General features: G+C 40.3%; 1 protein-coding gene across 6 annotated transcripts in view; it reads left to right on the top strand.

Annotated features, from left to right (window-relative positions):
* Positions 1–26,021, top strand: part of ABCC4 (ATP binding cassette subfamily C member 4) — a 235,802-nt gene that overhangs the window by 185,969 nt on the left and 23,812 nt on the right. For 4 of the 6 annotated variants that reach the window (XM_059903361.1, XM_059903360.1, XM_059903366.1 and 1 more), the window contains exons 27-30: positions 12,347–12,436; positions 14,321–14,493; positions 14,924–15,029; positions 21,361–21,495. In XM_059903361.1, coding sequence (XP_059759344.1) covers positions 12,347–12,436; positions 14,321–14,493; positions 14,924–15,029; positions 21,361–21,495 — 504 coding nt within the window. Of the gene's footprint in view, positions 1–12,346; positions 12,437–12,551; positions 13,211–13,468; positions 13,879–14,320; positions 14,494–14,923; positions 15,030–21,360; positions 21,496–26,021 lie in introns of those variants that run through there. The other 2 variants (XM_059903364.1, XM_059903365.1) reach the window with 2 other exon arrangements.

Raw genomic sequence — 26,021 nt, 5'->3', positions numbered from 1 at the left:
TGGAAGGCTGTACCTTTCTAAGAATTTGTCCATTTCTTCCAGGTTGTCCATTTTGTTGGCATACAGTTGCTTGTAGTAGTCTCTTAGGATGCTTTGTATTTCTGCGGTGTCTGCTGTAACTTCTCTTTTTTCATTTCTTATTTTATTGATTTGAGTCCTCTCCCTCTTTTTCTTGATGCGTCTGGCTAGTGGTTTATCAGTTTTGTTTATCTTCTCAGAGAACTAGCTTTTAGTTTTATTGATCTTTGCTCTTGTTTTCTTTGTTTCTATTGCATTTATTTCTGCTCTGATCTTTATGATTTCTTTCCTTCTGCTAACTTTGGGTTTTGTTTGTTCTTCTTTCTCTAGTTCCTTTAGGTGTAAGGTTAGATTGTTTATTTGAGATTTTTCTTGTTTCTGGAGGTGGGCTTGTATCACTGTAAACTTCCCTCTTAGAACTGCTTTTGCTGCATCCCATAGGTTTTGGATCGTCGTGTTTTCATTGTCATTTGTCTCTAGGTATTTTTTAATTTCCTCTTTGATTTCTTCAATGAGCTCTTGGTTATTTAGTAACGTATTGTTTAGCCTCCATGTGTTTGTGTTTTTTACATTTTTTTCCTTGTAATTCATTTCTAATCTCATAGCATTGTGGTCAGAAAAGATGCTTGATATGATTTCAATTTTCTTAAATTTACTGAGGCTTGATTTGTGACCCAAGATGTGATCTATCCTGGAGAATGTTCTGTCCACACTTGAGAAGAAAGTGTAATCTGCTGTTTTTGGATGGAATGTCCTATAAATATCAATTAAATCTATCTGGTCTATTGTGTCATTTAAAGCTTCTGTTTCCTTATTTATTTTCATTTTGGATGATCTGTCCATTGGTGTAAATGAGGTGTCAAAGTCCCCCACTATTATTGTGTTACTGTCGATTTCCTCTTTTGTAGCTGTTAGCAATTGCCTTATGTATTGAGGTGCTCCTATGTTGGGTGCATATATATTTATAATCGTTATATCTTCTTCTTGGATTGATCCCTTGATCATTATGTAGTGTCCTTCCTTGTGTCTTATAACATTCTTTATTTTAAAGTCTATTTTATCTGATATGAGTATTTCTCCTGCAGCTTTCTTTTGATTTCCATTTGCATGGAATATCTTTGTCCATCCCCTCACTTTCAATCTGTATGTGTCCCTAGGTCTGAAGTGGGTCTCTTGTAGACAGCATATATATGGGTCTTGTTTTTGTATCCATTCAGCGAGCCTGTGTCTTTTGGTTGGAGAATTTAATCCCTTCACGTTTAAGGTAATTACAGATATGTATGTTCCTATTACCATTTTCTTAATTGTTTTGGGTTTGTTTTTGTAGGGCCTTTTCTTCTCTTGTGATTCCCACTTAGAGAAGTTCCTTTAGCATTTGCTGTAGAGCTGGTTTTGTGGTGCTGAATTCTCTTAGCTTTTGCTTGTCTGTAAAGCTTTTGATTTCTCCATCAAATCTGAATGAGATCCTTGCTGGGTAGAGTAATCTTGGTTGTATGTTCTTCCCTGTCATCACTTTAAGTATATCATGCCACTCCCTTCTGGCTTGTAGAGTTTCTGCTGAGAAATCAGCTGTTAACCTTATGGGAGTTCCCTTTTATGTTATTTGTCGTTTTTCCCTTGCCACTTTCAATAATTTTTCTTTGTCTTTGATTTTTCCCAATTTGATTACTATGTGTCTCAGTGTGTTTCTCCTTGGGTTTATCCTGTATGGGACTCTCTGTGCTTCGTGGACTTGAATGGCTATTTCCTTGCCCATGTTAGGGAAGTTTTCAACTATAATCTCTTCAAATATTTTCTCAGGTCCTTTCTCTTTCTCTTCTCCTTCTGGGACCCCTATAATGTGAATGTTGTTGCGTTTAATGTTGTCCCAAAGGTCTCTTAGGCTGTCTTCATTTCTTTTCATTCTTTTCTCTTTATTCTGTTCTGCAGCAGTGAATTCCACCATTCTGTCTTCCAGGTCACTTATCCGTTCTTCTACCTCAGTTACTCTGCTGTTGATTCCTTCTAGTGTAGTTTTCATTTCAGTTATTGTATTGTTCATCTCTGTTTGTTTGTTCTTTAATTCTTCTAAGTCTTAGTTAAACATTTCTTGCATCTTCTCGATCTTTGCCTCCATTCTTTTTCCGAAGTCCTGGATCATCTTCACTATCATTATTCTGAATTCTTTTTCTGGAAGGTTGCCTATCTCCACTTCATTTAGTTGTTTTTCTGGGGTTTTATCTTGTTCCTTCATCTGGTTCATAGCCCTCTGCCTTTTTATATTGTCTATATTTCTGTGAATGTGATTTTTGTTCACAGGCTGCAGGATTGTAGTTCTTCTTGCTTTTGCTGTCTGCCCTCTGGTGGATGAGGCTATCTAAGAGGCTTGTGCAAGTTTCCTGATGGGAGGGACTGGTGGTGGGTAGAGCTGACTGTTGCTCTGGTGGGCAGAGCTCAGTAAAACTTTAATCCGTTTAACTGCTGATGGGTGGGGCTGGGTACCCTCCCTGTTGGTTGTTTGGCCTGAGGCAACCCAACACTGGAGCCTACCTGGGCTCTTTGGTGGGGCTAATGACAGACTCTGGGAGGGCTCTCGCCAAGGAGTACTTCCCAGAACTTCTGCTGCCAGTGTCCTTGTCCCCACGGTGAGCCACAGCCACCCCCTGCCTCTGCAGGAGACCCTCCAGCACTAGCAGGTAGGTCTGGTTCAGTGTCCTCTGAGGTCACTGCTCCTTCCCCTGGGTCCCGATGCGCACACTACTTTGTGTGTGCCCTCCAAGTGTGGAGTCTCTGTTTCCCCCAGTCCTGTCGAAGTCCTGCAGTCAAATCCCACTAGCCTTCAAAGTCTGATTCTCTAGAGATTCCTTCTCCCATTGCCGGACCCCTATGTTGGGAAGCCTGCCGTGGGGCTCAGAACCTTCACTCCAGTGGGTGGATTTCTGTGGTATAAGTGATCTCCAGTCTGTGTATCACCCACCCAGCAGTTATGGGATTTGATTTTACTGTGATTGTGCCCTTCCTACCGTCTCATTGTGGCTTCTCCTTTGTCTTTGGATTTGGGGTATGTTTTTTGGTGAGTTCCAGTGTCTTCCTGTCAATGATTGTCCAGCAACTAGTTGTGATTCTAGTGTTCTTGCAAGAGGGAGTGAGAGCACGTCCTTCTACTCCACCATCTTGGTTCAGGGCTGGGTTTTTTTTTTTTTGTAATACTCTACAATCATCAGGCCACCAAGGGAAGCTGACTAAAACATATACCTTCTTGAGGTGAGAACCACAGAGAAGAGACACGATTAAAGAGCCAGGCAAATGTACTTCCTGGAATGTGGGTATAATGAGCTCTGAAATGCCTGGTTAGTAGGAAGCATATAGAACACGGCACCCAGAGGAAGTAGAATGTGGACTTGTGTCTTATGACTGAGTTCAGGTGCTGCTACCTACCCCTGGCCTCCAAAATACCTGGAATTAGTCTAAGTACTTTTGAAATGAAGATAATCCTATTAGATCACAATGATATGCCATCTCACACCCTTTATGATGGCTGCTGTTGAAGAAAAATTAAAAACAACAAAAAAAGTGTTGGTGAGGATGTGGAGGAATGGGAATCCTTGTGCACGGCCGGTAGAATGCAGAATGATACAGTGACTGGAAAACACTGTGTAGGTTCCTAAAAAAAGTTAAACATAGAATTATTATATGATCCAACAATTCTAATTTACAGTTTAAACCCAAAAGAATTGAGAAGGGAATGTTACAAGATATCTGTACATGCATGTTCATACCAGGATTATTCACATTAGCAAAGAGGTGGAAGCACCCCATGGTCCATTGATGGATGGATAAACAAATGTGGTATACATACAACGGAACATTATTTGGCCTTAAAAAGAAAGCAGATTCTGACACATGCTACAGCATGGTTGCACCTTGATGACATTATGCTCAGTGAAATAAGCTAGTCACAAAGGACAAATACTACTTACACGAAGTACATACAGTAGTCAATTCATGGGGACAGGAGGTAGAATGGTGGTTGCCAGGAGCTGCCAGGACTGGAGAGGTGGGGGGGAGAGTGGGGAGTTGTGGGGGTTTTTTGTTTGTTTTTTTATTTTATTTTATTTTATTTTTTAACAGCTTTATTGGAGGAGTTGTGGTTTAATGGGTACAGATTTTCAGGTTTGCAAGATGAAAGGAGTTCTGTAGCTGGATGGTGGTGATGGCTTCAACAATGTGAATGTATTTAATACCACTGAACTGTACACTGAAAAATGGTTAAAGTGGTAAATTTTATATGTATTTTACCACAAGTAAAAAAATATTATATATATAATGATATATATGTTTTATTATATATCATTTATTATGTATGTAACAGTTTCCCTTTTAGGAAAAATGGAAAGAAATTTTCAGCATGTAGAATCCCTGGATTTGAAGATTCCCTCTGGCTATTTGATTGGTGGCTTAGTGATTAATGTAGAAAATAAATGGTTTTAGATTCCCAACTTTTAAATTTTGATTGTACCCATCTCTGAAATGGGCCAAATGAGATTAGTTTGCAGAAATAATGAGCATGTCTGTAAAGTGCTTTTATGTTCTTGGATGAAAGGAATGTGAAACGTGCCCTGCATTACTTTTAATGCTTCTTAATAAGAAAAGTTCTATGCTTGTATACATAAAAGAACTCTGTAAATAAAGAAATAACATTAGATGATTCTTGGCTCTGCAGGTAATGTTTTGGAAACACATCTGAGCAAAGACTATAAACATACCTTGACATCACCAGGTTTTGGTTCTTTTCCATCGGTTTCCACCCTACTTTTCTGAGTATGCTCTATGTATACACTCCGGAGAGTGTGCTTACAAAACAGTGCTAAGCTTTGTATCCATGTAGGTAAAGATCACGAACCATTGTAAACACAGAACCCTTTTTTTTTCACTTTATATCTGTTTGTCTCTGAGGCGCAATGCTAGTTGATTAAAGAGAGAGTGTTTTTGTAACGGGTCCCAGGAAATCAGGAGGCAGCCAGGGACAGAATGTTTAAGAGTGTAGACTGAGTGTCAACATGACCCACATTTTTATTCCTGCTTTGCCTCATACGAATGTGGGGACTTGATGAAGTCACTTGGCTTCCGAGTTTCAGTGTCCTCGCCCTTAAACTAGGTCTAGGATTAATGTCACATGGATTTGTTGTGAAGATGTGACTGGATGAGAAAATGTTTGTGGCCCATACCTGGGTTTTGGGAACGCTCAGTCAATAGTAACTATAAATATTCTTAAGGATTGGGGCACTGGCCTTTTAGGTGTTATTTCTATAAGATTAACACATTATGGAAAGGCTTTGTTCTTTTCTGTTTAATGTTTTTGTTCTTTAATTTCTGTTGATGTTTTTGCGGTCCTTGGTGATTTTCATTACATTTATTTATTGCTTATAACATAAACCACGTTATTTATATAAATTTAAAGAGTGAAGCAAAAGAAAAAAATCAACACAGTAGCAGTTTTAGGGGAAAAGCACAGCCGCGAAAAATCTACGTAATGTGTTTTCTCCAAGGAACAAGAGGAAAGAATATTACTTTCTTTTTTCTTTTGATTTCTGGCTCCCCTCCTACCAGGTTCTTTCCTGATTACCACCCTCTACCCCACTCATACTTTCCAGTCCTCCACCAAAGCCTCCGGCATTTTTTCGCAGTCCTCCCCACGTTCTCGACTATTTTCCTCCTCTCCTTGAGGACAGGGCCTGTACCTCTCATTTCTGTTGCTCTAGTGCTTGCTGCAGGCCCTGACAAGTTGCACAAGTTTTAATAAGAATTCCTAACATTTGTGGAATCCTTAACACGTTTTAGCCTCTTTCTCTACCATCTCCCACTTAATCCTCACAATTTTCTAGTTACCCTCATCTGACAGATTTAAAAACTGAGGCACTGTGAGCTTAACCCACTTATCAAGTAAGCGGCAGAGCCCGTATTCAATTTTTTGTTTGTTTGTTTTGTTTTTAATTTATTTTATTTATTTATTTATTTTTGGGTGTGTTGGGTCTTCGTTTCTGTGCGAGGGCTTTCTCCAGTTGCGGCGAGCGGGGGCCACTCTTCATCGCGGTGTACGGGCCTCTCACTTTCGCGGCCTCTCTTGTTGCGGAGCCCAGGCTCCAGACGCGCAGGCTCAGTAGTTGTGGCTCACGGGCCCATTTGCTCCGTGGAATGTGGGATCTTCCCAGACCAGGGCTCAAACCCGTGTCCCCTGCTTTGGCAGGCAGGTTCTCAACCACTGTGCCACCAGGGAAACCCTCAAATTTATTTTAGGGAGATTCTCAACTCCAGAGCCTGAGCAGCTAACCACTCTGCCGGCGACTTCAACATGCTGTTGGCTGCAGTCACAGTAGAACTGCCTCGTATCATGATTTCATGTACACACACATGGGAATAAAAATTTCAAAAAGCATTATTTCTCTTGCGCTCTGCAGTCTAACATTTTCTATCATATCCCTTCTATTCTAGTTAATATAAATGATAAAATGATGGTCACAAGGCACAAAATTGACTTCCTGATCCATTGGAGGCACCTGCAGCTTGACAAATACCACCCCTCACTGTCCCCCTGTTGGGCTGGGCTCCCGGTCATTGTTAGCATTACGCCAGGAGCTTCACTGCTGTTCCCGATTCTCACAGGAGCCCTGCAGCGTTATCCCTATTTTACAGTGAGGGAACTGAGTCTTGGGAAGATTAATAGCTTACCCTGAGTCTAATTGCTAATAGCAGTAGAATCAGAACTGTCTGACTGCAAATACATATATGTATATTTCATTATATGTTTGTTGTACTGAATGATGTTTTCGTTTGATATTTTACCCATTTTTTTTTTTACTACCACCCCACTGAAAAGGATTTCCAAAACCATCACAGAAGTTAATAAGTGTAGAACAGAGCTGAAAGATACTTCTCCTAGTGCTATGTCCCGCTTTTGGACAGTATCAATTTAGAAACACATTTATTCATTTATATGTCATGGGGTAATATGTGTCAGGAGACGATACTGCAAAAAGCTTGCATCCCTCTTCTCCTAAAATGCATAAGAAGAAGTGTTGCTTATGTCTGAACACCGTAATTTAGGGAACCTTAGAAACTGCTAGCAGAATCCTCAGAGGGGGAGCCCAGTGCTGTTTCTTTGAGTTGCTCCCCTTTGGTGGGCCAGGCCCACATCATCTTCCCTGGCTCTCTGCTCTCTGTGATCCTGGGTGCAGCAGCGAGCTTCTGGGGTGATCTCCCTCTCTCCCAGGCTCATCCCCATCACTGCTGACCCCACTGTGAGCAGGTTAGAATTGGAGGAGATGTGATAGTACCAAGACCTGCATAGGAACCAGAGGCAGGGGCGTAGTGACATAGACAGTCAATCCTTGAGTCCTGGATGGAACTTTCAAAAACAAATACTATATTCTTAATAAGGTACTCCTCAATTTGTGTCCACAGTTTCAGGAATAAGCAAAAAATGAAAGCACTTCCGAAATAATTTCCTTAAACAGAGCAGGTAGCGGAAATGTATATGGCATTTGTGCTCATGACATGAAGTAGTTAAGTTTGTTAGAGAGGACAAGGTTAGATTATATTCAGGGAGTAGATTGCTTATCTGAAAGGATCTGGAAAAATGGATTTCAAAACCTCTTTGGATGATTCTCTACACCTAGAGCCCTTTATCCTATTGGCACAAAGAAAATGTTTTCAGTTGAAGAGGGCTTCCATGCAAATTCAGTATTTATGATTGCAGCCCAAGGGTTGACACAGATCATCAGCCATCATCTTTATCATGATTAAACAGATTCATTTTTTATATTTAAAAGTTTTCTTTTCTCAGTGAAATCAACAGCTAGGTATTTTTTAATACAGTCCAGTCTGCTCTTTTGGTATTTCTATTCCCTGAGTTTTCTTCAGTAGGTTGAAGAACGTGAACCAGAGCTTGTCTCTCTGACTTCTCGCTGATTACCTGGTTTTCTTTCTCTTTTTTTCTTGTTGAGAACAAAACTGAAAGAGAGAAGAGGTGGCTATGCTGTTACTAGTAAAGAAATACAACTGGATTCTAGCCTAATGCAGTCGGCCCTTTGTCTCTGACACTGAAGTCTTCATTAAATCCCTTGGAACTGCTCCCTGGAGCCCCTGAAAGAGGACTTTACAGGACTTAAATTCTTTTTCCTTTGTTGGAGAACAATGTCCTTTTCTCCTGAATATGGATGATGATCAATTCATTCAGAGGCTACAGGATTTAGAAAAAAAAAAAGGAAACCAAAATGTAAAGTGACTTCAGGTGATTCTCTTATTCTTGAAACAGGGAGATTAGCTTCCCCTTAAGAAAAGTCCTCAGATTAGAAATGAGAACATAGCTTTAGGACGGGAGGAAACAGTAGCAGTAGCTGCTTCTTTTTCTTTTCTTTTAAATCAAATTATGGTTGATTTACAATGTTGCGTTAGTTTCAGGTGTACAGCAAAGTGTACATTCATCTTTACGTACATATTATTTAGCAGAAGCTACTCTACATACACTTTAGTAGAGGGCAGTTTCCTGGTTTGGGACTGAAATGATTAGGGTAAGGATTGTGCTTTATCCTCCCACGTTTGTAACCACTTGTACAGTTTTTTTGTCTTGGTCCCAGGGCATTTTAACCCTCTGAAGGTTGGTGAGTAGGATTTCTTTGTAAGATAATGAGAGGCTTGTCTTCCGGCAGCGTATACAAAAGGTCCAGTAAGACTGCAGTTTTCAGTCTTGCAGTTGTGTCGAGGGATTATCAGTTTACTATATTAAATACTCTGATTCAGAGTGGCCAATTTTTGTTTACACGCCTAATATGAACTCGTGTTATGTTAGTAACAAGGAAAAAATTACTACTGAATATGGCACAAAGGGTTACATGTAAGAAGTATCAACTTTAAACCTTGATGAAAAACAGGTTTGAAACGAATGCTTCATTGAAAGTACTACGTTGAACGAGAGCATTTGTTTTTTGAGTGTACTGTGCCACCTCTTATTAAGTGAGGTTCAATTGTGTCCCTTCAAAAAAAAATATTCTTAGGCTAATAAATTTAGTGTATATTTACATGAAGTTTGTATATCCTGCCATAAACCTCTACACTGAAGTGTTCTGCTTGCAAACATTTTTACAACACTTATTTATACGATTAGTTTATTAACTTCATTGCTTCGAGGTGGGTACTTTAAATAATAATATCTATCAGAAATGATCATTAATTTGACCCTTATCTGCCCTTGCAGTATGTGTCTACTGTGAGCACTTTATTACCTTTTGTAGATAATATAATGTTTTCTTATTTGGCAAGTGGATGAAAGAAGAATGAGTAGAAACCAAAAGGAACACCATGCATAAAACACATTGACATATTAAAACAGACATTGTTCACAAATTGCCTGCTGGCTTTAAAGAAAAATATAGCTTCAATCAGTTAATGTTTTAGTAAATCATTCTTTTCATTCAACAAGTTTTGATTGAAATTTTACTGATTTTGAAATATATATTGGGCATGTCATAACAAAGAGATATATATTCTTGTATAGAAAACAATTTTCTTCCATCTAGTGCTGCTAAATAAAGAAGTGAAATTTCCAGATATATCCTTTTAGACTGACAGTACAGACTTAAGTGGGCACCCTCTCGGCCCTTAAGGCCTACAGAGTGTCTGAGGGCTCTGTTTAAAGGTTAGCATAATCCAAGTTCAGGCGTTGGTCAGGGGTTCAGAAATGAGGGACTCCTCTTTCTGCAAAGAATCCCGTTTTAGTCCCCTAGTCTTTGGAGAGACTCATGCCCTTCAAAGAGTTTCCTAAAGAGAAGAAGGTGAGGGAAGTGACGATAGAGAGAGGCCCTGATTATGAAATAGGTGGTTGGACTTTATTTATTTATTTTTAAATTTATTTAATTTATTTTATTTTTGGCTGCGTTGGGTCTTTGCTGCTGCGTGCAGGCTTCCTCTAGTTGCAGCGAGGGGGGGCTATTCTTCATTGCTGTGCACGGGCTTCTCATTGCCGTGGCTTCTCTTGTTGTGGAGCACGGGCTCTAGGTGCTCGGGCTTCAGTAGTTGTGGCACATGGGCTCAGTAGTTGTGGCTCGCAGGCTCTAGAGCACAGGCTCAGTAGTTGTGGCGCACGGGCTTGGTTGCTCTGCGGCATGTGGGATCTTCCCGGACCAGGGATCAAACCTGTGTCCCCTGCGTTGGCAGGCGGATTCTTAACCACTGCGCCACCAGGGAAGCCTGTGATTAAACTTTAAATGAGGTCCCTGTGACTGCTCTCTTGAACCACCAAAACCGCACTTCACAAACATGCTAATACCGTGAGCCCTTTGATTGTTCAAGGAAGGAAGAAAGGTGTGTCTTTTAAAAAGAGAGCAATTTATTTCATAGATTAGCTTAAGTAATGACTCTGGAGTGTACTAAGAAAACCAGGCAGGCCCTTCATCAAAAACTTAGACCTCTTACCACATGTGAATTTGCTCTATGAGAAGAACCTGAAGGAAAAAATACTCAGGTTGTACAAGCCCCGTTGGCCAAAGAAATGGTCCCGTTGTTACTATAAGCAGATACCCTGTCTCACTTCTCCCAGTTGGGCTCAATCCAATTCCTAAACCTGGCCTCTTTCAGCCCCTTTATCTCCTCAAACACCAGCCCTTGAAGCGTCCCTCATTTTGGGCCTCAGAATAGCATCCTGCCCATGGTTTAGAGCCGTAAGTGGTGAATGCGGAGAAGAGTCAAGGGAGAGCGTGGAATACTGGGGACCGGCCTCCCCTCTTCTGGCCACATCGTTAGTGTAAACCTCATGGACACAGATAAAAGAAGAAAAATCGCCTGGCTTATTAGAATCTTAGAGTTGATAATTACAAAGAATAAAAAACTTTTTTATAAAACTCTGAAGTAGAATGATAGTTATTCCCCTGACAAGGAACTTGGGTCTTGGGTTTTTCAGTTCAATTCAGTAACCATTTTGAAACATCGTATGACCAGTGATTTCAGTGCTTTTGGAGTGTATCAGCCACTTGATCAACTTTGTGCAAAGAAAGCTGCCTTTATAATGTCTTCAATTTTGGATTTTGCTTAGGCATGCATCTTTTTCGGTGGCACACCCTGTGTTTTCATGCATTTCTCTCTCACCAGACTTAAAACTAAGACAATAGGGAAAGAACGTACAGGAGGCTCTCTGAGTGTCATTCTTCTTGGCTAGGGAAAAGAAATGTCTGTCTTCTTCTTTCTTCTCAGGCTTTTGTGAAGTGAGGAGGAATAGTCCAGCCCCAAGACCAGGCAGGATTTGAACGTGGTGATTCCAAGCAGTTCGCGGGCACTTGTGGAAGAGTCATATCTCCTCTTGTTCCCACGTGTGTGCATCCTGTTGTCCTACCCCTTTCACTGAAAAGAGCCAATTGGGCTCTTCTCTGTTACCAATAATCTTGTGCCCTGGCTTACTAGAGCCTTCCAGAAGAAAACTTAAATGGCCTACATGAGTTTACATACAAGATTCTCTCTTGAAACCCAGCAAGAGGCATATATTTGCAGAGTAATTTCCTTGTGGTTCCTCCTGAAGCAGATGAATAGGAAGAGCTATTTAAGTATCAAAATAGTTTCATTATGACACAGGTCACAATGGGTTTCAGGTCATCCTGGCCTTGCAGTTAATAATGAGGTTCTGTGAGGCATGTAATCCTGGTGCACAGGTGAGAGAACATGCGGATCAACTGATGCAGAATCAAGAGGCCAAATCCCCATGAACCGGAGGTGCCACAGGCCCCAGTAGCTGACATTCTCTTTGCACATATGGAGATGTTCCATGCACACATGTGGAGAGATTCCCTATCCCTGAAGGCTGTTTTAGGAATGAAGAAAATATTCTAGTTCAAATGTGCAAATATTTAGCAATTCTGCTTTGAGCCACAAACTTCAACTAATCATGCTCTTGGCATTTTCCAGTATCTTACCGGGATTGGCAGTTCACTTATATAGCTCTTGATGTAACCTTCCTCAAATAATTATATCCTCTTTCCTTTTTGTTTGTTTCTGTTTAAGTAGATATTACCAGGAAGGCATTTTTTAAAAAAAAAATCAAACCTTTCTCTTCTTCCGTTTCTTCTTCAGGTGATACACTCCAACACTTTCTTCTGTTATTAGTGTTCAGTGGTCTGGAAGATATTTTGGAGCACATTTTATAAAATGGAAAATTAATAGAGATAAAATTTTGTAAAGAGGCATTTGCAACCTTATTACTAACGATTATAGTGATTTTTTTTGTATTTTAATTTATTTTCTGTAAACATTCATGTAAAATGAAAATAAGCTACAGTAATAACATTCCCTATTTTGTGGCATTTAGGAACCTGTTTTATTCACTGGAACAATGAGGAAAAATCTGGATCCCTTTAATGAGCATACGGATGAGGAACTGTGGAATGCCTTAGAAGAGGTAATTTATAAAATGTAATTAATTTGTTAACATCAGTGTATATGGATGGACATTTATAGCATTGCAGGTAATTAAGGGGAGCTTATCGGTTTAACTGACTTTGTTTACCTCCTAGGAGAATACTGATGACGTGGTGCAGTTAAAATGTGTGTACTGATGATGATGAAAACCAACAACATGATGCCTCATGCTTTTTAGCTTTTGCTCTAGAACCCAAAGCAACTGGATAGATTATTTTGTCCTTAGCAGAGCACTAAACTAGAAGTTAAAATTATGGGTTTTAATTCTAATAGTGACCTAGTGAATTAATTATCCTAATTACCCTGCAACACTCATTTTATTCCTCTGGTCTTAGGGAACATCTGGGAACATCTACTAAGTGGAGACAATGATAGTTTTTCATTATTAACTGAAAGATAATTGAAATCATACTAATAACATGCTGTGGAGTTTTAGAAAAAAAATTTTATAAAGGTGAATTATACATTTGGAATGTGATAATAATATTAATTGGCATTCATGTCATTTTAATGCTGCAGCATGAATGCAGGTAACAGAATCCTGGCCCTTTCACTCAGTTTTTATATGGATAAGTTCATTTCTAGAGGATTTTCTCTTATTTGTGTAGTGTTTCACTTTGGACCACTTCTTTGAATTTCCTTACTCTGGCATGAAAAGGATTTTGAATGGTAGGGTGCTGATGGTTTGTATATTTTAATACTAATTATTCTATGCATGTGCCCTAGTTCTGAAAATTGATTCTAAGCTACTGATGGCAGAAACTATATCTAGACTTCTAAACCATACACAGGTTTTTAATTCCTCATACAACCTAGCACAGTCTTTTGCTTTTAGAAATTAAACACTTAATAAACAGTTACTGAATGTTTGCTTGATCTCTTCATTTCAGAAAAGTGTGGCTTATTTATTTTTTTAAAAAATTGCGTTTTTATTGCTGTTGTTTTTGTACAAATCCCATTGACCAGTTGCTCACATTGTTGTTGTTTTGAATTTGTACGTTTTGTCATTTAGTGTCACCTCTCCAAGGTTAGCTGTGAAATCTGCAGTTTATATGGATGAGCTTGGGCTCTGAGCAAGCTGATTCGGCCCTACAGTTTTTCCTGCCAGTAATTCTGGTTTCTGAAGACAGATTATCTTCGGCAGTTAAAAGTTTTTTTTTTTTTTTTTTTTTAATCTTGTTGTACAGTTTAATCTTATAACAATCCACTACTTTACACACCATCCATACCCATAGTCTGGGGAAAATAAAACTTTATGTTGTGTCCTGTTTTTCATGAGTTTTCATTCACTACGAAACATTAATGAAATTGTAGTAAAAACCCTTGACTGGTCTAGCAGTATGGTGTTAAACTTGGGAAAGAAGCATCCCCCAAATAGGCTCAAGGTTTACTGTGGTACAGTTTGTCATTGTTTGAGTTTTTTTTTTTTTTTTAAACCTTTAGACCTTCTAAAATGGTAAGTACTGATGAGATTATGTCTCTAGAGAACCATACTTCCCACAATAATTAAAAAAAATTTTTTCCCTGTAGTATACTGACTCCTATCAGCCCTAAAGATCCTTTTTAGATCACATTGGGAGAAATAGCTTTATTTTTTGAGAGACTTCCTTAACTAATCCCTAGGTGGGGTTTCTGGTGGATGTCATGTGGCGGTGATGGGGGACACTGAGATCTTTCTGTCTTGAGTTGACTCTACCATCTTTCTCAGTGAACGCTGCTTGGAAGGAGCTCTTCCCATCACCTGGCTGTACATGTAAGATACCTAGGAAGTCCTGAGGACTTCAAAGCTCTAATGTCTAAAAGGCTTGTCTCCTTCATTAGTAGTTCATTTAGGAAAATGTCATTCTTCTTTCTGTATCCACAGGTACAACTTAAAGAGGCCATCGAAGATCTTCCTGGTAAAATGGATACTGAATTAGCAGAATCAGGATCGAACTTTAGTGTTGGACAGAGACAATTGGTGTGCCTAGCCCGGGCTATTCTCAGGAAAAATCGTATATTGATTATTGATGAAGCCACAGCAAATGTGGATCCAAGGTATGGAGTTGAGGTCCATGAAACTTGGAATCTGAATTTTAAATGTGGTAAATGGAAAACATTTAATGTTGCTGAGAAATGTTCCAAGCGCTCTCTTTTCCCCACAGATATCTCTTGATAACATTAATTGCAGAAAACAAAGGAAGAAACCAAAACCTGTTATATGGTGTTAATGTTATTAGGCATCCTAAGAGAGCTAGATTCCTAAATCCAGCTTCTGATAGTTTCAAGTAATTTCGAGGGAAGACTATCTTACATTGTTTTATGAAAAATCTTCTAAGGAGACTTTTTATACTCAGTTTTTGAAGAGCAATATTATGTCTTAAAGTATTGATTTTTTAAAACATTATAAAAATGTGGGTTTTTTTTTAAGTCTTAAGTCTGCTATTTCTGTCTTTAAGCGAACTAAATTCAACTTCTTTGTTTCCAGAACTGATGAGTTAATACAAAAAAAAATCCGTGAGAAATTTGCCCAGTGTACTGTGCTAACCATTGCACACAGATTGAACACCATTATTGACAGCGACAGGATAATGGTAAGACCCTCACCTGTGGAATTTCAGTCGTTCCCATTTATGTTCAGTTTTGTCAATGTATCCTTCCTTAGAAAACGTGATAGGAACCTCCAATAAGTTAATTTTCTCTTAAGTTTTCCTCTCATTCCTGACAGTAACTCAAGTACTTACCTACACTTTCAGAATGTGCTATTAAATAATATATCCAGTAATTTCATATTTTCATATTAGAAGTTTATTTGAAATGTTATTTTTCATTAAGATGGCCAGCCACGAAAATACTCCAAATCCAAGACACAGCTTCATATTTCAGTGTTCTAGAACACAGTCATTTTTCCTTTGTCAGTTATTTTTTCAGATTTTTAGATTCCCTTAATCAAAAAATTAGCCTTTCATTTAGACTGCCAAGAGGTTGTTGGGTAAAGTTGCAGAATTTCTCAGCTGTTGGGACTTTCACAAGATTTCCTGTCAGAGGGGAGTCTATGAGAAGAAAGGCCTAGTGAGAAAAAAAAAGTATTTCAACAGAACAGATTTAATTTAGGAAATTTTACTACATAGGAATTGGAGGCATGGGAAAATGAAAGTGAACACTGTGTAAGTAATGTTAGGAAGCAACTATCTAGGACAGATCTGCAGACCTAACTAGCAAGTCTCTTTCACAATAGATCTGGGCACTGCACACATAGCCGACTCCAAGCTTTGGTCTAGTATCTTCCTTCCAGATTTGATTGGCTCTGTCTTTCTTAGTAATTTAATGTTTATTTATTTAGCTTTATTTCCTTCCTTCCTCCCTCTTCTTCTTTTCTCTCTCGTCTTCTTTTCTCTCTCTTTGTCCTTTCCCTCTGTTGCTTGCTGAGTGTCAATAAATCTTAGGGTATGGCTTTATAAAATGATAAGATAATCATCCCTCAAAGGAAGAACCTTTGACTGCAAATAAGCCCAAAAGAATGCAAGTTATTTTCAGGCTAACCCCCAGCCTGTGGCAGTGAGCTGGTTTTACTCATCTTACAGACGATAACTGTTGTCACAAGGTACCACTATATCCAGTGATGCTGATTACTGATGAAGTAAATAGGTAAAGAAAGCCTGCACAATTCATAAGAGGCAACAGATGCAGTTAACTAGTGATTTTGATGGTCCATACTAAACAGATGATAGTCAGTAATATACGATCGTTAATACCCAAAGTCCCTTGTGTCCAGTGATAATGGAGGTGTCTCTTTTGACTTCTTAGGCAGTTTCTGGAATATCACCTCCCATCCTACTTCACATTCACTGTCAGACGGGATCATCAGTGGGGGCGCTGAGTAGATAGCGGACTGTCAGCACTGAAGCGCAGTGCCTTTAGCCTCACTCCCCCGAGCTGGACGTGCACCGGAGTGAGCTCTGGGGAGGCAGACGACAGGAGTGGGGCATCCCCAACCAAAGGGATGCTCTGGGCTTTAAGCAGTGTGTCTGGTCATCTGGACTAGAACATCACAGTCGGAAGCAGGCCCCACCGGCAGTCTTCTGTGCGGGACCAGGTGACGTTCCAAGATTGGAGGACAGTGACACTTAGAAACCAGGGACATTGTTTGGCATGGATCATCCTTAGTCCCTCATTTTGTGTTCTTGAATGCTAACTGGAAAAGGGTCCTTTTATTTCTGTTCTTTACTTTTCGATTTGTTGGTCTCATGTCTCAGCATTGTATTTTCCAGACTGTGCCTCAAAGCATCTTTCTTCCACAAGAAATGAATGATGCTGTGTAGTTTACCTATTTCAAGCCCTTTGTCAGTATTTAGAGGCAGCGGCAGAATGGTGGCTTGATCTCCATCCAGTTCAGTTGGGGGGGGATCCACTGAATTTAATCATTGCTCCTAAACGTAACCTGGAGATTAGTTTTTGGTTTTTGGTATTACAGCATTTATGGTCGCTGGTTTCTTTTATTATCTAATTATTAGAAATACTGTCACCTTGGAATATATGATGGGTTAAAGAAACAGTGAGAAGGGACAGAATTTGCAGACATGTCAGCTGGTCACTCCTAAATCTTATCCATCAGCACTTGATCCACAGATGTGAACATCTGTATCACCTTAGCCAATCAGCTTTGTTGCCGTTATCAAAATATGTCCATTTGTTTAATGCTTTATGTACCAGTATCTTCTGGTAAATTTCTATAATCTCAAATTTTTCTCTCAGTTTTTCTGAATAAATCCTTAACATGGTTTTACAAAGTGACTTACAGCTCGGCCCCTCCCCACCTTTCTAGTTTTGTCTCACTCTACTCTTTCCTTTAAAGCTAAAACCACATTGATGGTCTTTCAGTTCTCCAAATGTGGTTTTCACTCTCTCTTATAATTTTGCCCTCTCTTTTAACATTGGTGGCTTAGACTAAGGTGGTAGTAGTGGAAATGGTGAGATGGTTGGATTTGGGATAGACAGCAAAATGGAGCCAAGTGAACTGTGTGATGGATCGAACGTGGGATCTGAGGGAAGACAGAGGAGTCGATGCTGGTTTCTGGCGTGATCATCTCAGTGAATGGGGAAGAAGGAGTCCATTGGGAGAAGGGAAATGCAAGGGTTCTCTTTGGAACCTGTCACCTTTGTGATGACCAACATTGTTTTCTGTGGTGGACTTGCCCTTCACCGTTGGAGCTGCCCTTCGCGCTCCTGTGTTGGGAGACCTTCAGTTTAGGGCTCCCTGGTCAAGGTCATCGGTGATGTTGCAGGGAGGTCCCACCAGGAAATGTGAACATGGCCACTTGTTTACATCTTGGTCCAAGCTGGTTGCGGTTGCTGGCTCCTTAGACCTCAGGGGACCCAAGAGACGCGCATCCCCTAGCTTCAGAGCTGGGGAATTGTTCTCTGTGCTCCCATCCACCCCAGGCGTGAACCTTTTATGTTGCTCTGGAGCTTCTGATTACCAGTTGGCTTTCAATTTTGCAAAAATCTCATAAATAATGTTCTTTCCCACACCTTTGATTTCTGTGGCAATTTTTTTTTTGCTTGCTTGATTTAGAAATATGGGCACACCTTGTTTAATTGTGCTTCTCAGATGTTGCGTTTTTTACCACATCTGTGAAGTACATGGTCTGTGGCAACCCTAAGGCAAGAAAGTCTATCGGTGCCATTTTTCCAACACATGTGCTCACTCCATGTCTCTGTGTCACATTTTGGTAATTCTCAGCACTATTTTCACTATCATTACATTTGTTATGGTGATCTGTGATCAGTGATCTCTGATGTTACTACTACGACTTGCTGAAGGCTCAGATGATGGTTAGCATTTTTTAGCAATAAAGTATCTTTAAATTAAGGTCTGTATATCGTTTTCTCAGTCATAAGCCTATTGTACACTTGATAGGCTACAATGTAGTGTCAGCATAACTTCTGTATGCCCTGGGAAACCAGAAAATTCATGTGAACCAATTTATTGTGATATTCATATCTTTGTGGTGTTCAGGAACTGAACCCCCAAAATCTGCGAGGGATGCCTACCTGTTTCCTTTTCAGAAAGCAAGTGATTGTCTGTTCCTAAAGCTTTAAGGGCATAAAGACAAGTCAATCTGCTGCAAATCCTGATGTTCCAGAGGGTGGGCGGCCAGCCTCGGGGAGTGGCTGGGGAAGTGACAGATGCTAATGAAGGGCAATAACCAACAGAGTTATCACCTTAAAGTCATGTAGTTACAAGTGCTTAAGGTGTAATAATTACATTTGGTTGCACTGGTGAATACTTCTGCACAAAGTCGGATGGATATGGTTTTGTTTACTGTAAGTAAATTAAGCAAAAGGCTTGTTGGGAAACAACTGTGACCTAATTAATAGCTATGTTTATGTGTTGGCTCTCCAAATGGATTTACCCAGTTTGGGTTCATTAAGCACCATTAATGTGTCAGGCTAAAAATTCTATTTTGCAAAGATGTTCACTCAATTTTAAGTTTGTTAAACATGATGGAGTCATAATGACAGCTAATGTAATCTTCCGTACTTTCTCTGTTGCCACAAAACAGTGGAGCAAGACAAACAAATCAGAAATCCTCTTCCTCCTAAGACTCAACAACTATCTCTACATTAAAGGCTTCTTCCTGTAGTTTTTAGGATTAGCTGGTTGCTTGTGACCTGTTTTCTCTTCAGCCAATAGCACAGCTTTTCCCTCCAATCCCTGCACACTCCAGTCTTCATGTCACCGTGGATTCTCCCTAGAAGTGTGAGCACAGGAAGCATGTGGAAATCTGCAGTTGCTCTAACAGTATTGTTGCCTGCGTTCAGCATTTTCACTGTCTGCAGTTAGAGAATTCTTTGGAAATGGATGATGAAGAACCAACACCAGGGCCAGGAAACTTGGATTCCACCTCTTCTGTTTATAGACAGTCTTAGGATTTAATATTCTTTGCCTTTCTTCCTCAACTCAAACCTCTTTTTAGTAATGTTTTCCCAGATGAATGAAAACCAGAAACTATTTGTCACCCCCGACAAAAAAAAATTGAAAACTGTCCTTATGCGTAGTCATTATGTTGCTAATGCTTATAAGGGTCAAAATAGGTCTTTCTGCCATTTATATTTTTAATCCTATTGTTTTTTGAGAGTGTTAATGGTTTTCTGGCTTTGCCTTTCTTAGATACTAGTCAATCCTGAGAACTACTCATCTCAGTGGAATCATGTATTTTAGACAATATGAAAAAAAATGAAAAGATTTGCTATTCATTCAAATTTTAGTAAATAAAGTAGAAAGTTGGACAAGGACAAAATATTAATAAAACTTCCCCTAAAAAATATATAAAGTCTCTATAGTCAGAGAACTCATTTCCACCAACTCTGAAGTGGTGATTTTTAAAAGTTGTTGCTTTTGAAGAATGTAAAATTCTTCGTTGTATGAAGTAATTTGATATAATTATTTCCTTTGTCTTTGGCATGAGAGAGACCTATGTTTTAAAATTGCATTTTTTTCTTCTTCACCGTCAGGAGGAATGGTTATGCTCTATAACGCTACGCATAAGTAAAATTACACATTCAGGGCATCTAAATTGGCATGCCGAATTATACGACATTTTAATAATTATGTGGATGTAACAGATTCAGTTATTCTTAAACTCTTTTGAGAGAGCTGCTGTTAGCAGTGATTCTTAGTAGTAAAAGTTTAACAGGAAAATGGCCTTTATGAGACTTAATAAATGTTTCCGATTGAATACCCTGGGACCAAATTAACTGTTCATACCTAGATGTGGAAGAACAGCCTGTGTCCTGCGTAGAGTTTCATCGTATTCTCTTAAGATACATTTACTCTAAATATGACCTAAATGAAGAACTAAGTACCACTTAACATCAAAACTGTTTTCCTAGGTATGTCATTTGGGCCAATTATTTCAGATTCTTTTTTTCCCCTCTGAAACCATTAACCAAAGCCACTAATAAGTAGAAAGGCAGAGTTAAGAGCCCTTTCCTCTTCCTTTCAGTTTCCAATTAGTGGACATATTAATGAGCAATAAAATGGGTGAAAGGAAGGCAGCTGAAGAAAGAACAAGAAGCAAGGAAAGATAATTTGTGAAAACAGATTCAGATCCTCGGTAATTCAGATTGGGCTGCCCCCGTGTGCTCTGCAGGCCGTGATCACTGGACTTTGGAGCTCAATTTCTTAATTGCTTCTTTAGACTTATCCAAAGAGAAAATTGGATTTCTAGAGATTTTCTTCTGTGCAGAGCAATTCTGCTAAAGCTGTTTAGGTAGCAGCTCTTTTTGCCAGCTTTTCACTCTCAGAAGAATAAACTACTACCAAAGCTAACTTCAAGAAGCACCTTAACCTCTCTGGCAAAAGATTCTATCCCCACTTAGCTGAAATATTCCAGGGCCCTAAGGAAATTCCGGAAGCATTTACATTTTGTCCCCCAAATTGCTCAGATTCTGTGAAACCAACTCGGGAGTTCATTTGCTCTCTGCCATCAGTTTCTATGACATCACCCTAATTTTTTGCTAAATTGAGTTTGATTTCCTTGAATCAAGAAATTTCCCAGCTCTGTATATCTGTATAAATAGCCCTCAAAGCTCAAGAGCCTGAGAGCTAAAAGCACTAACTAAATGATAACAGCCCCAAATGCCCTGGGCAGAATATAAAATGCCATATACTGCTGAGTGCCCCTAATCATAGTCTAAAACTTTCATTTTCTTCCTGTAACATTATAATAATAAAAGGTCGGGTTAGGCCTTTGTCTGCTTAGTAAAACAGGGTAATCAAACCGTTTAAACACCAGCCAGGCTTACCACCCAAACAGATTCTATTCTCACTGTCTTACCCCTTTCGGAAATATTGTCTGAGTTATAATATGTTACTGCAAAACATTGTGTGCTGATGGGCTTCTTTCTGCTGATTAACAGGTTTTGGATTCAGGGAGACTGAAAGAATATGATGAGCCGTATGTTTTGCTACAAAATAGAGACGGCCTATTTTACAAGATGGTGCAACAACTGGGCAAGGCTGAGGCCGCTGCCATCACTGAAACAGCAAAACAGGTAAGCCCGCCGCAGGGAGTTGTAATTAAAGTGCGTCTCCAGGGTTCACTCCTCAGGATCTGGCACCAGGGGTCTGGTAGCAAGCACTCTGTGCCCTTTTCACTTATAAGCCTCCAGAGACAAAGCTTCATGACTGCACCTTAAGAGTACATTGCAGGGGGAGGGCATGTCTGCTGAGAATCTGCAGAACTAGTGGGGGTGGGATGCAGGACGTGTGTGCGCCCACGTGTGCACACACGTGCGCATGAGAGAGAGATTTCGGATTGGAGCTTCCACATGTTTGAACTCTGGGGTCAGATCTCATAGAGCACAGAACACTCATTTTGCAGACCCTTTACATTCTTACGATTGGTGCTTAGCACATTTATGATGCAAATGCTGTCAGGGAACATCCAGGAAATTGGAGGGTTTGAGAAGAAGAATTGGAGTGGAATATTATGAATTGGGTCTAGAAAGATCTACCAGGGAAAGGTGTAGGTCTCTTCTGGCTTCTAACTGTAAAGAAAACTCCTACATGATACTGTCACTTTCTCCCTAATTCTTCGTTGTTCAGAATTAGGTCTGGTTGCCTCCCTATGCTTCCTCTTCTTTCTAGAAGATGAAATTGTCATCAGGATAAATCAAGAATTCACAGTACCCTAACACTGTAGTCTGAATGGCGCTTGAAGGTTTACAAAGCATTTTCACAGATGAGGTGTGTGGAAGCACTAAGCACCGTACGTGGTGTGAGAAAGGTGCTCAATGAGTAGCGTTCAGGTCACGTGGTATCTTTCTAACAAAGGTGAGGTGGTGGTATCTCATAGTACAAATGTGGTAACTGAGGTCTGGTAAGGGACTTAGCCACTGTCATGCAGCCAGCTGTAATTCTCTCTGGAATAAGATAGGAGTGGGATTGATGGAAGGATAGAGGGCGAGAAGAAAAGTCTGCTGTTCTTGCCCTTTTTGATGGGTGGGTTCAGGTGGGTTGAGGCCTCAGAATGTATGTCGTGAGGCTTTCCGTCAAAACTTTACCTCCGGGTGTTAAATTATGGGTGCATTTTCCCTTCTTTATACTTTTCTGCATTTCCCAGATTTTCACTTGTAAGTTGAATAAAATTACTCTTTCAGTATTTAAAATATCTCTTAAAGAAAACGTCCCATAATGTTACCAACAGGAGATAGAATTAGAAATTTGTATGCTCCCATTATAAGACTTCAAAATAGTAAAATAGCTTATTTTTTAAAAAGAAGGGCAAAAATGGATAAAACCGCAAGGAGAAATAGAAAATTCCACAATCAGTGGGAGGTATTAAAACAACTTTCTATCAAATTAATAGAGCAAGAAGAAAACTAAGTCAAGATACAAAAGATCTGAATAATCAATTAACCAATTCGACATCATAGGCATATATAGAGTACTGTATTCAACAATTGCCAGTTGTAGGACTTCCCTGGTGGTCCAGTGGGTAAGACTCTGCGTTCCCAATGCAGGGGGCCCGGGAACAGCCTGCAGGGGCCGACCAGGTTTGATCCCTGGTTGGGGAACTAGATCCCACACGCATGCTGCGACTAAGAAGTCCGAATGCCACAACTAAGAAGCCTAGGCTGCGTGCCGCAACTAAGAGTCTGCATGCCACAACAAAGATCCCATGTGCCACAACCTAAATAAAACAAACAAACAAAACAAAACAAAACAAAAAAAGGGAAAAGAAAACATGTCCCAGTATCTAAGTAATTCTATATGAAACATTTATCTGAAATGTGGCCTGAATTCTCTGTCATTGTTTTATCTCATTCTTCCTCCTTAGAAATGAAGAGCAGTACCTTCCACTGTTCATAATGTAGGAAATTGTGCTGGGTCACAGAGCTGGCTGAAGAGTTTAGGGATCCCGGAAGATTGTATTCTGAACTTTTCATAAGTACTTATATTGTATGTAAATATAGAGAAGTTGCACTTGGAGCCCTATATATATATATTTTTTTTTATATATATATAAATTTATTTTATTTATTTATTTATTTGGCTGTGTTGGGTCTTCGTTTCTGTGCGAGGGCTTTCTCTAGTTGTGGCAAGCGGGGGCCACTCTTCATCGCGGTGCGTGGGCCTCTCACTATCGCGGCCTCTTTTGTTGCGGAGCAGAGGCTCCAGACGCGCAGGCTCAGTAGTTGTGGCTCACGGGCCCAGTTGCTCCGCGGCATGTGGGATCCTCCCAGACCAGGGCTCGAACCCGTGTCCCCTGCATTGGCAGGCAGATTCTCAACCACTGCGCCACCAGGGAAGCCCCCTGGAGCCCTATAGTTTTTAATGTGTGAAATTCACGGAGCGCTTTCATCCACTAGAGTGTCTCCCAGTCAGAGCTGCCCTCCTAACATCCAATAATTATTTGGAATTCCCTATATAACCTAGTCACAGAACAGCCAGGAATCTCACAAACCCTTTTTTTCTTTGACCTTAGGCATTTCACATCAGACACATGTATCCTCACGTATGGGTTAAAAGTCTCCACTTAAAAAATATGTTATGATTATATATTATCAAACATTGAGCAATGAGAAATAGATCACAGCATTTTAGGTAGGTACATAACATAAGTTCAACACCCTCATTTTACAGGTAAGGAAGCTAAAGCCCCCCTTAGAAGGAAGTGTCCATATATATACAGGTAGTGATAATGCTACTGTGCAGCAGACGCTGGATTAGGAATCTTTTCTTCCAACAAATGTTTTAAATCAAGTGTAACATACATAGAAAAATAGACATAGTTCATTGAATTAGATATCTTGAGATTCCTAGTGTAGTAAACCTGCATGTACTTAAACAATATCAGTGGTAAGTTACATTTGGGTAGTTCTTTATAATTTATTTTACATACTTCTTGCATGTATGATTGCACTTAATCCTCATCACGGTCCTTTTTTATCCCAGGTTATGGATGAGGAGATTGGGTCCAGGGCTCACCTAAGGTCACAGAGCTGGTCCAGGGAGCGCAGGGGGTGAATTGGTGGGGGAGGCTGAGTTCCACCCTAGGCACTCTGCTCTGTGTTGAGCCTGAGAACGCTGCTCCTTTCATGTGGTAGCCAAGACGGGGCCAGTCACCCAAGTTCACAGGGTGGCAGAACATCACTCTTGTATTTCAGTCCTGCCACTGCCTCAGGTCACTTCTTTGGAAAGACATAACAAAATAACATATCCTGATTCTCATCTCAGTTGAGTATCTTCTTGACATTATTTCTACATATGCTTGATCCTCTTCGGAGAACAAGCTGTCAGATTGTCAACTTTTTAAATGTGCAAGCATCAGATATCGTTCAGAGCATCGTTCACAGCTGTAACACTGGGAGGATTAGCCTAAGTCAACAAGCTTGTCACTCTTAACAGAACAGAATTCATTCATTTGAAAAGAAAACTCAACATCTGGGAAAACGTGCGTCCAAGTCATGTTTTCTTGACTACGTAGTTGATTCTCTGAAAATGGTGCACGCAAGCTGAATCACTGTCTGATTGACCCTTTTAGATGATCCGTGAAATAGAGAAAGTACCTTTCAGATACATAAAGCTGAAGGGTACATTAGTTTGCTAGGGCTGCCATACAAAGTACCACAGAGTAGGCACCTTAACAGAAACTGATTTTCTCACAGCCCTAGAGACTGGAAGTCTGAGGTCAAGGTATAGGCAGGATTGATTTCCTCTGAGGCCTCTCTCCTTGGCTTATAGATGCCATGTTTTTCTCTGTGTCTTCACATGATCTTTGTGTGTGCCTGTGTCCTAATCGCCTCTTCTTATAAGGACTCCAGTCATATTAGATTCGGGGCCACTTATATGACTTCATTTTAACTGAATCGCCTTTATAAAGACCCTATCTCCAAATACAGTCACATTCTGAATGACTGGTGGGTTTAGGACTTCAACATATAAAATTGGAGGGGGAGCTTCCCTGGTGGCGCCGTCGTTAAGAATCTGCCCGCCGGGGCTTCCCTGGTGGCGCAGTGGTTGAGGATCTGCCTGCCAATGCAGGGGACACGGGTTCGAGCCCTGGTCTGGGAAGATCCCACATGCCGCGGAGCAACTGGGCCCGTGAGCCACAACTACTGAGCCTGCGCGTCTGGAGCCTGTGCTTCCGCAACAAGAGAGGCCGCGACAGTGAGAGGCTCACGCATCGCGATGAAGAGTGGCCCCCGCTCGCCGCAACGAGAGAAAGCCCTCACACAGAAACGAAGACCCAACACAGCCATAAATAAATAAATAAATAATTTAAAAAAAAAAAAAAAAAAAAAAAGAATCTGCCCGCCGATGCAGGGGACACGTGTTAGAGCCCTGGTCCAGGAAGATCCCACATGCCGCGGAGCAACGAAGCCTGTGCGCCACAACTGCTGAGCCCTCGTGCCGCAACTACTGAAGCCCGAACGCCTAGAGCCCGTGCTCCGCAACAAGAGAAGCCACCGCAATGAGAAGCCTGTGCACCGCAACTAAGTAGCCCCTGCTCGCCGCTGCAACGAGAGAAAGCCCGCGTGCAGCAACGAAGACCCAACACAGACAAAAAAAAAAA

Source organism: Balaenoptera ricei, chromosome 18, assembly GCF_028023285.1.
Source record: "Balaenoptera ricei isolate mBalRic1 chromosome 18, mBalRic1.hap2, whole genome shotgun sequence".
Classification (NCBI taxonomy): Eukaryota; Metazoa; Chordata; class Mammalia; order Artiodactyla; family Balaenopteridae; genus Balaenoptera; species Balaenoptera ricei.
This window is presented reverse-complemented; position numbering and strand designations above follow the sequence as displayed.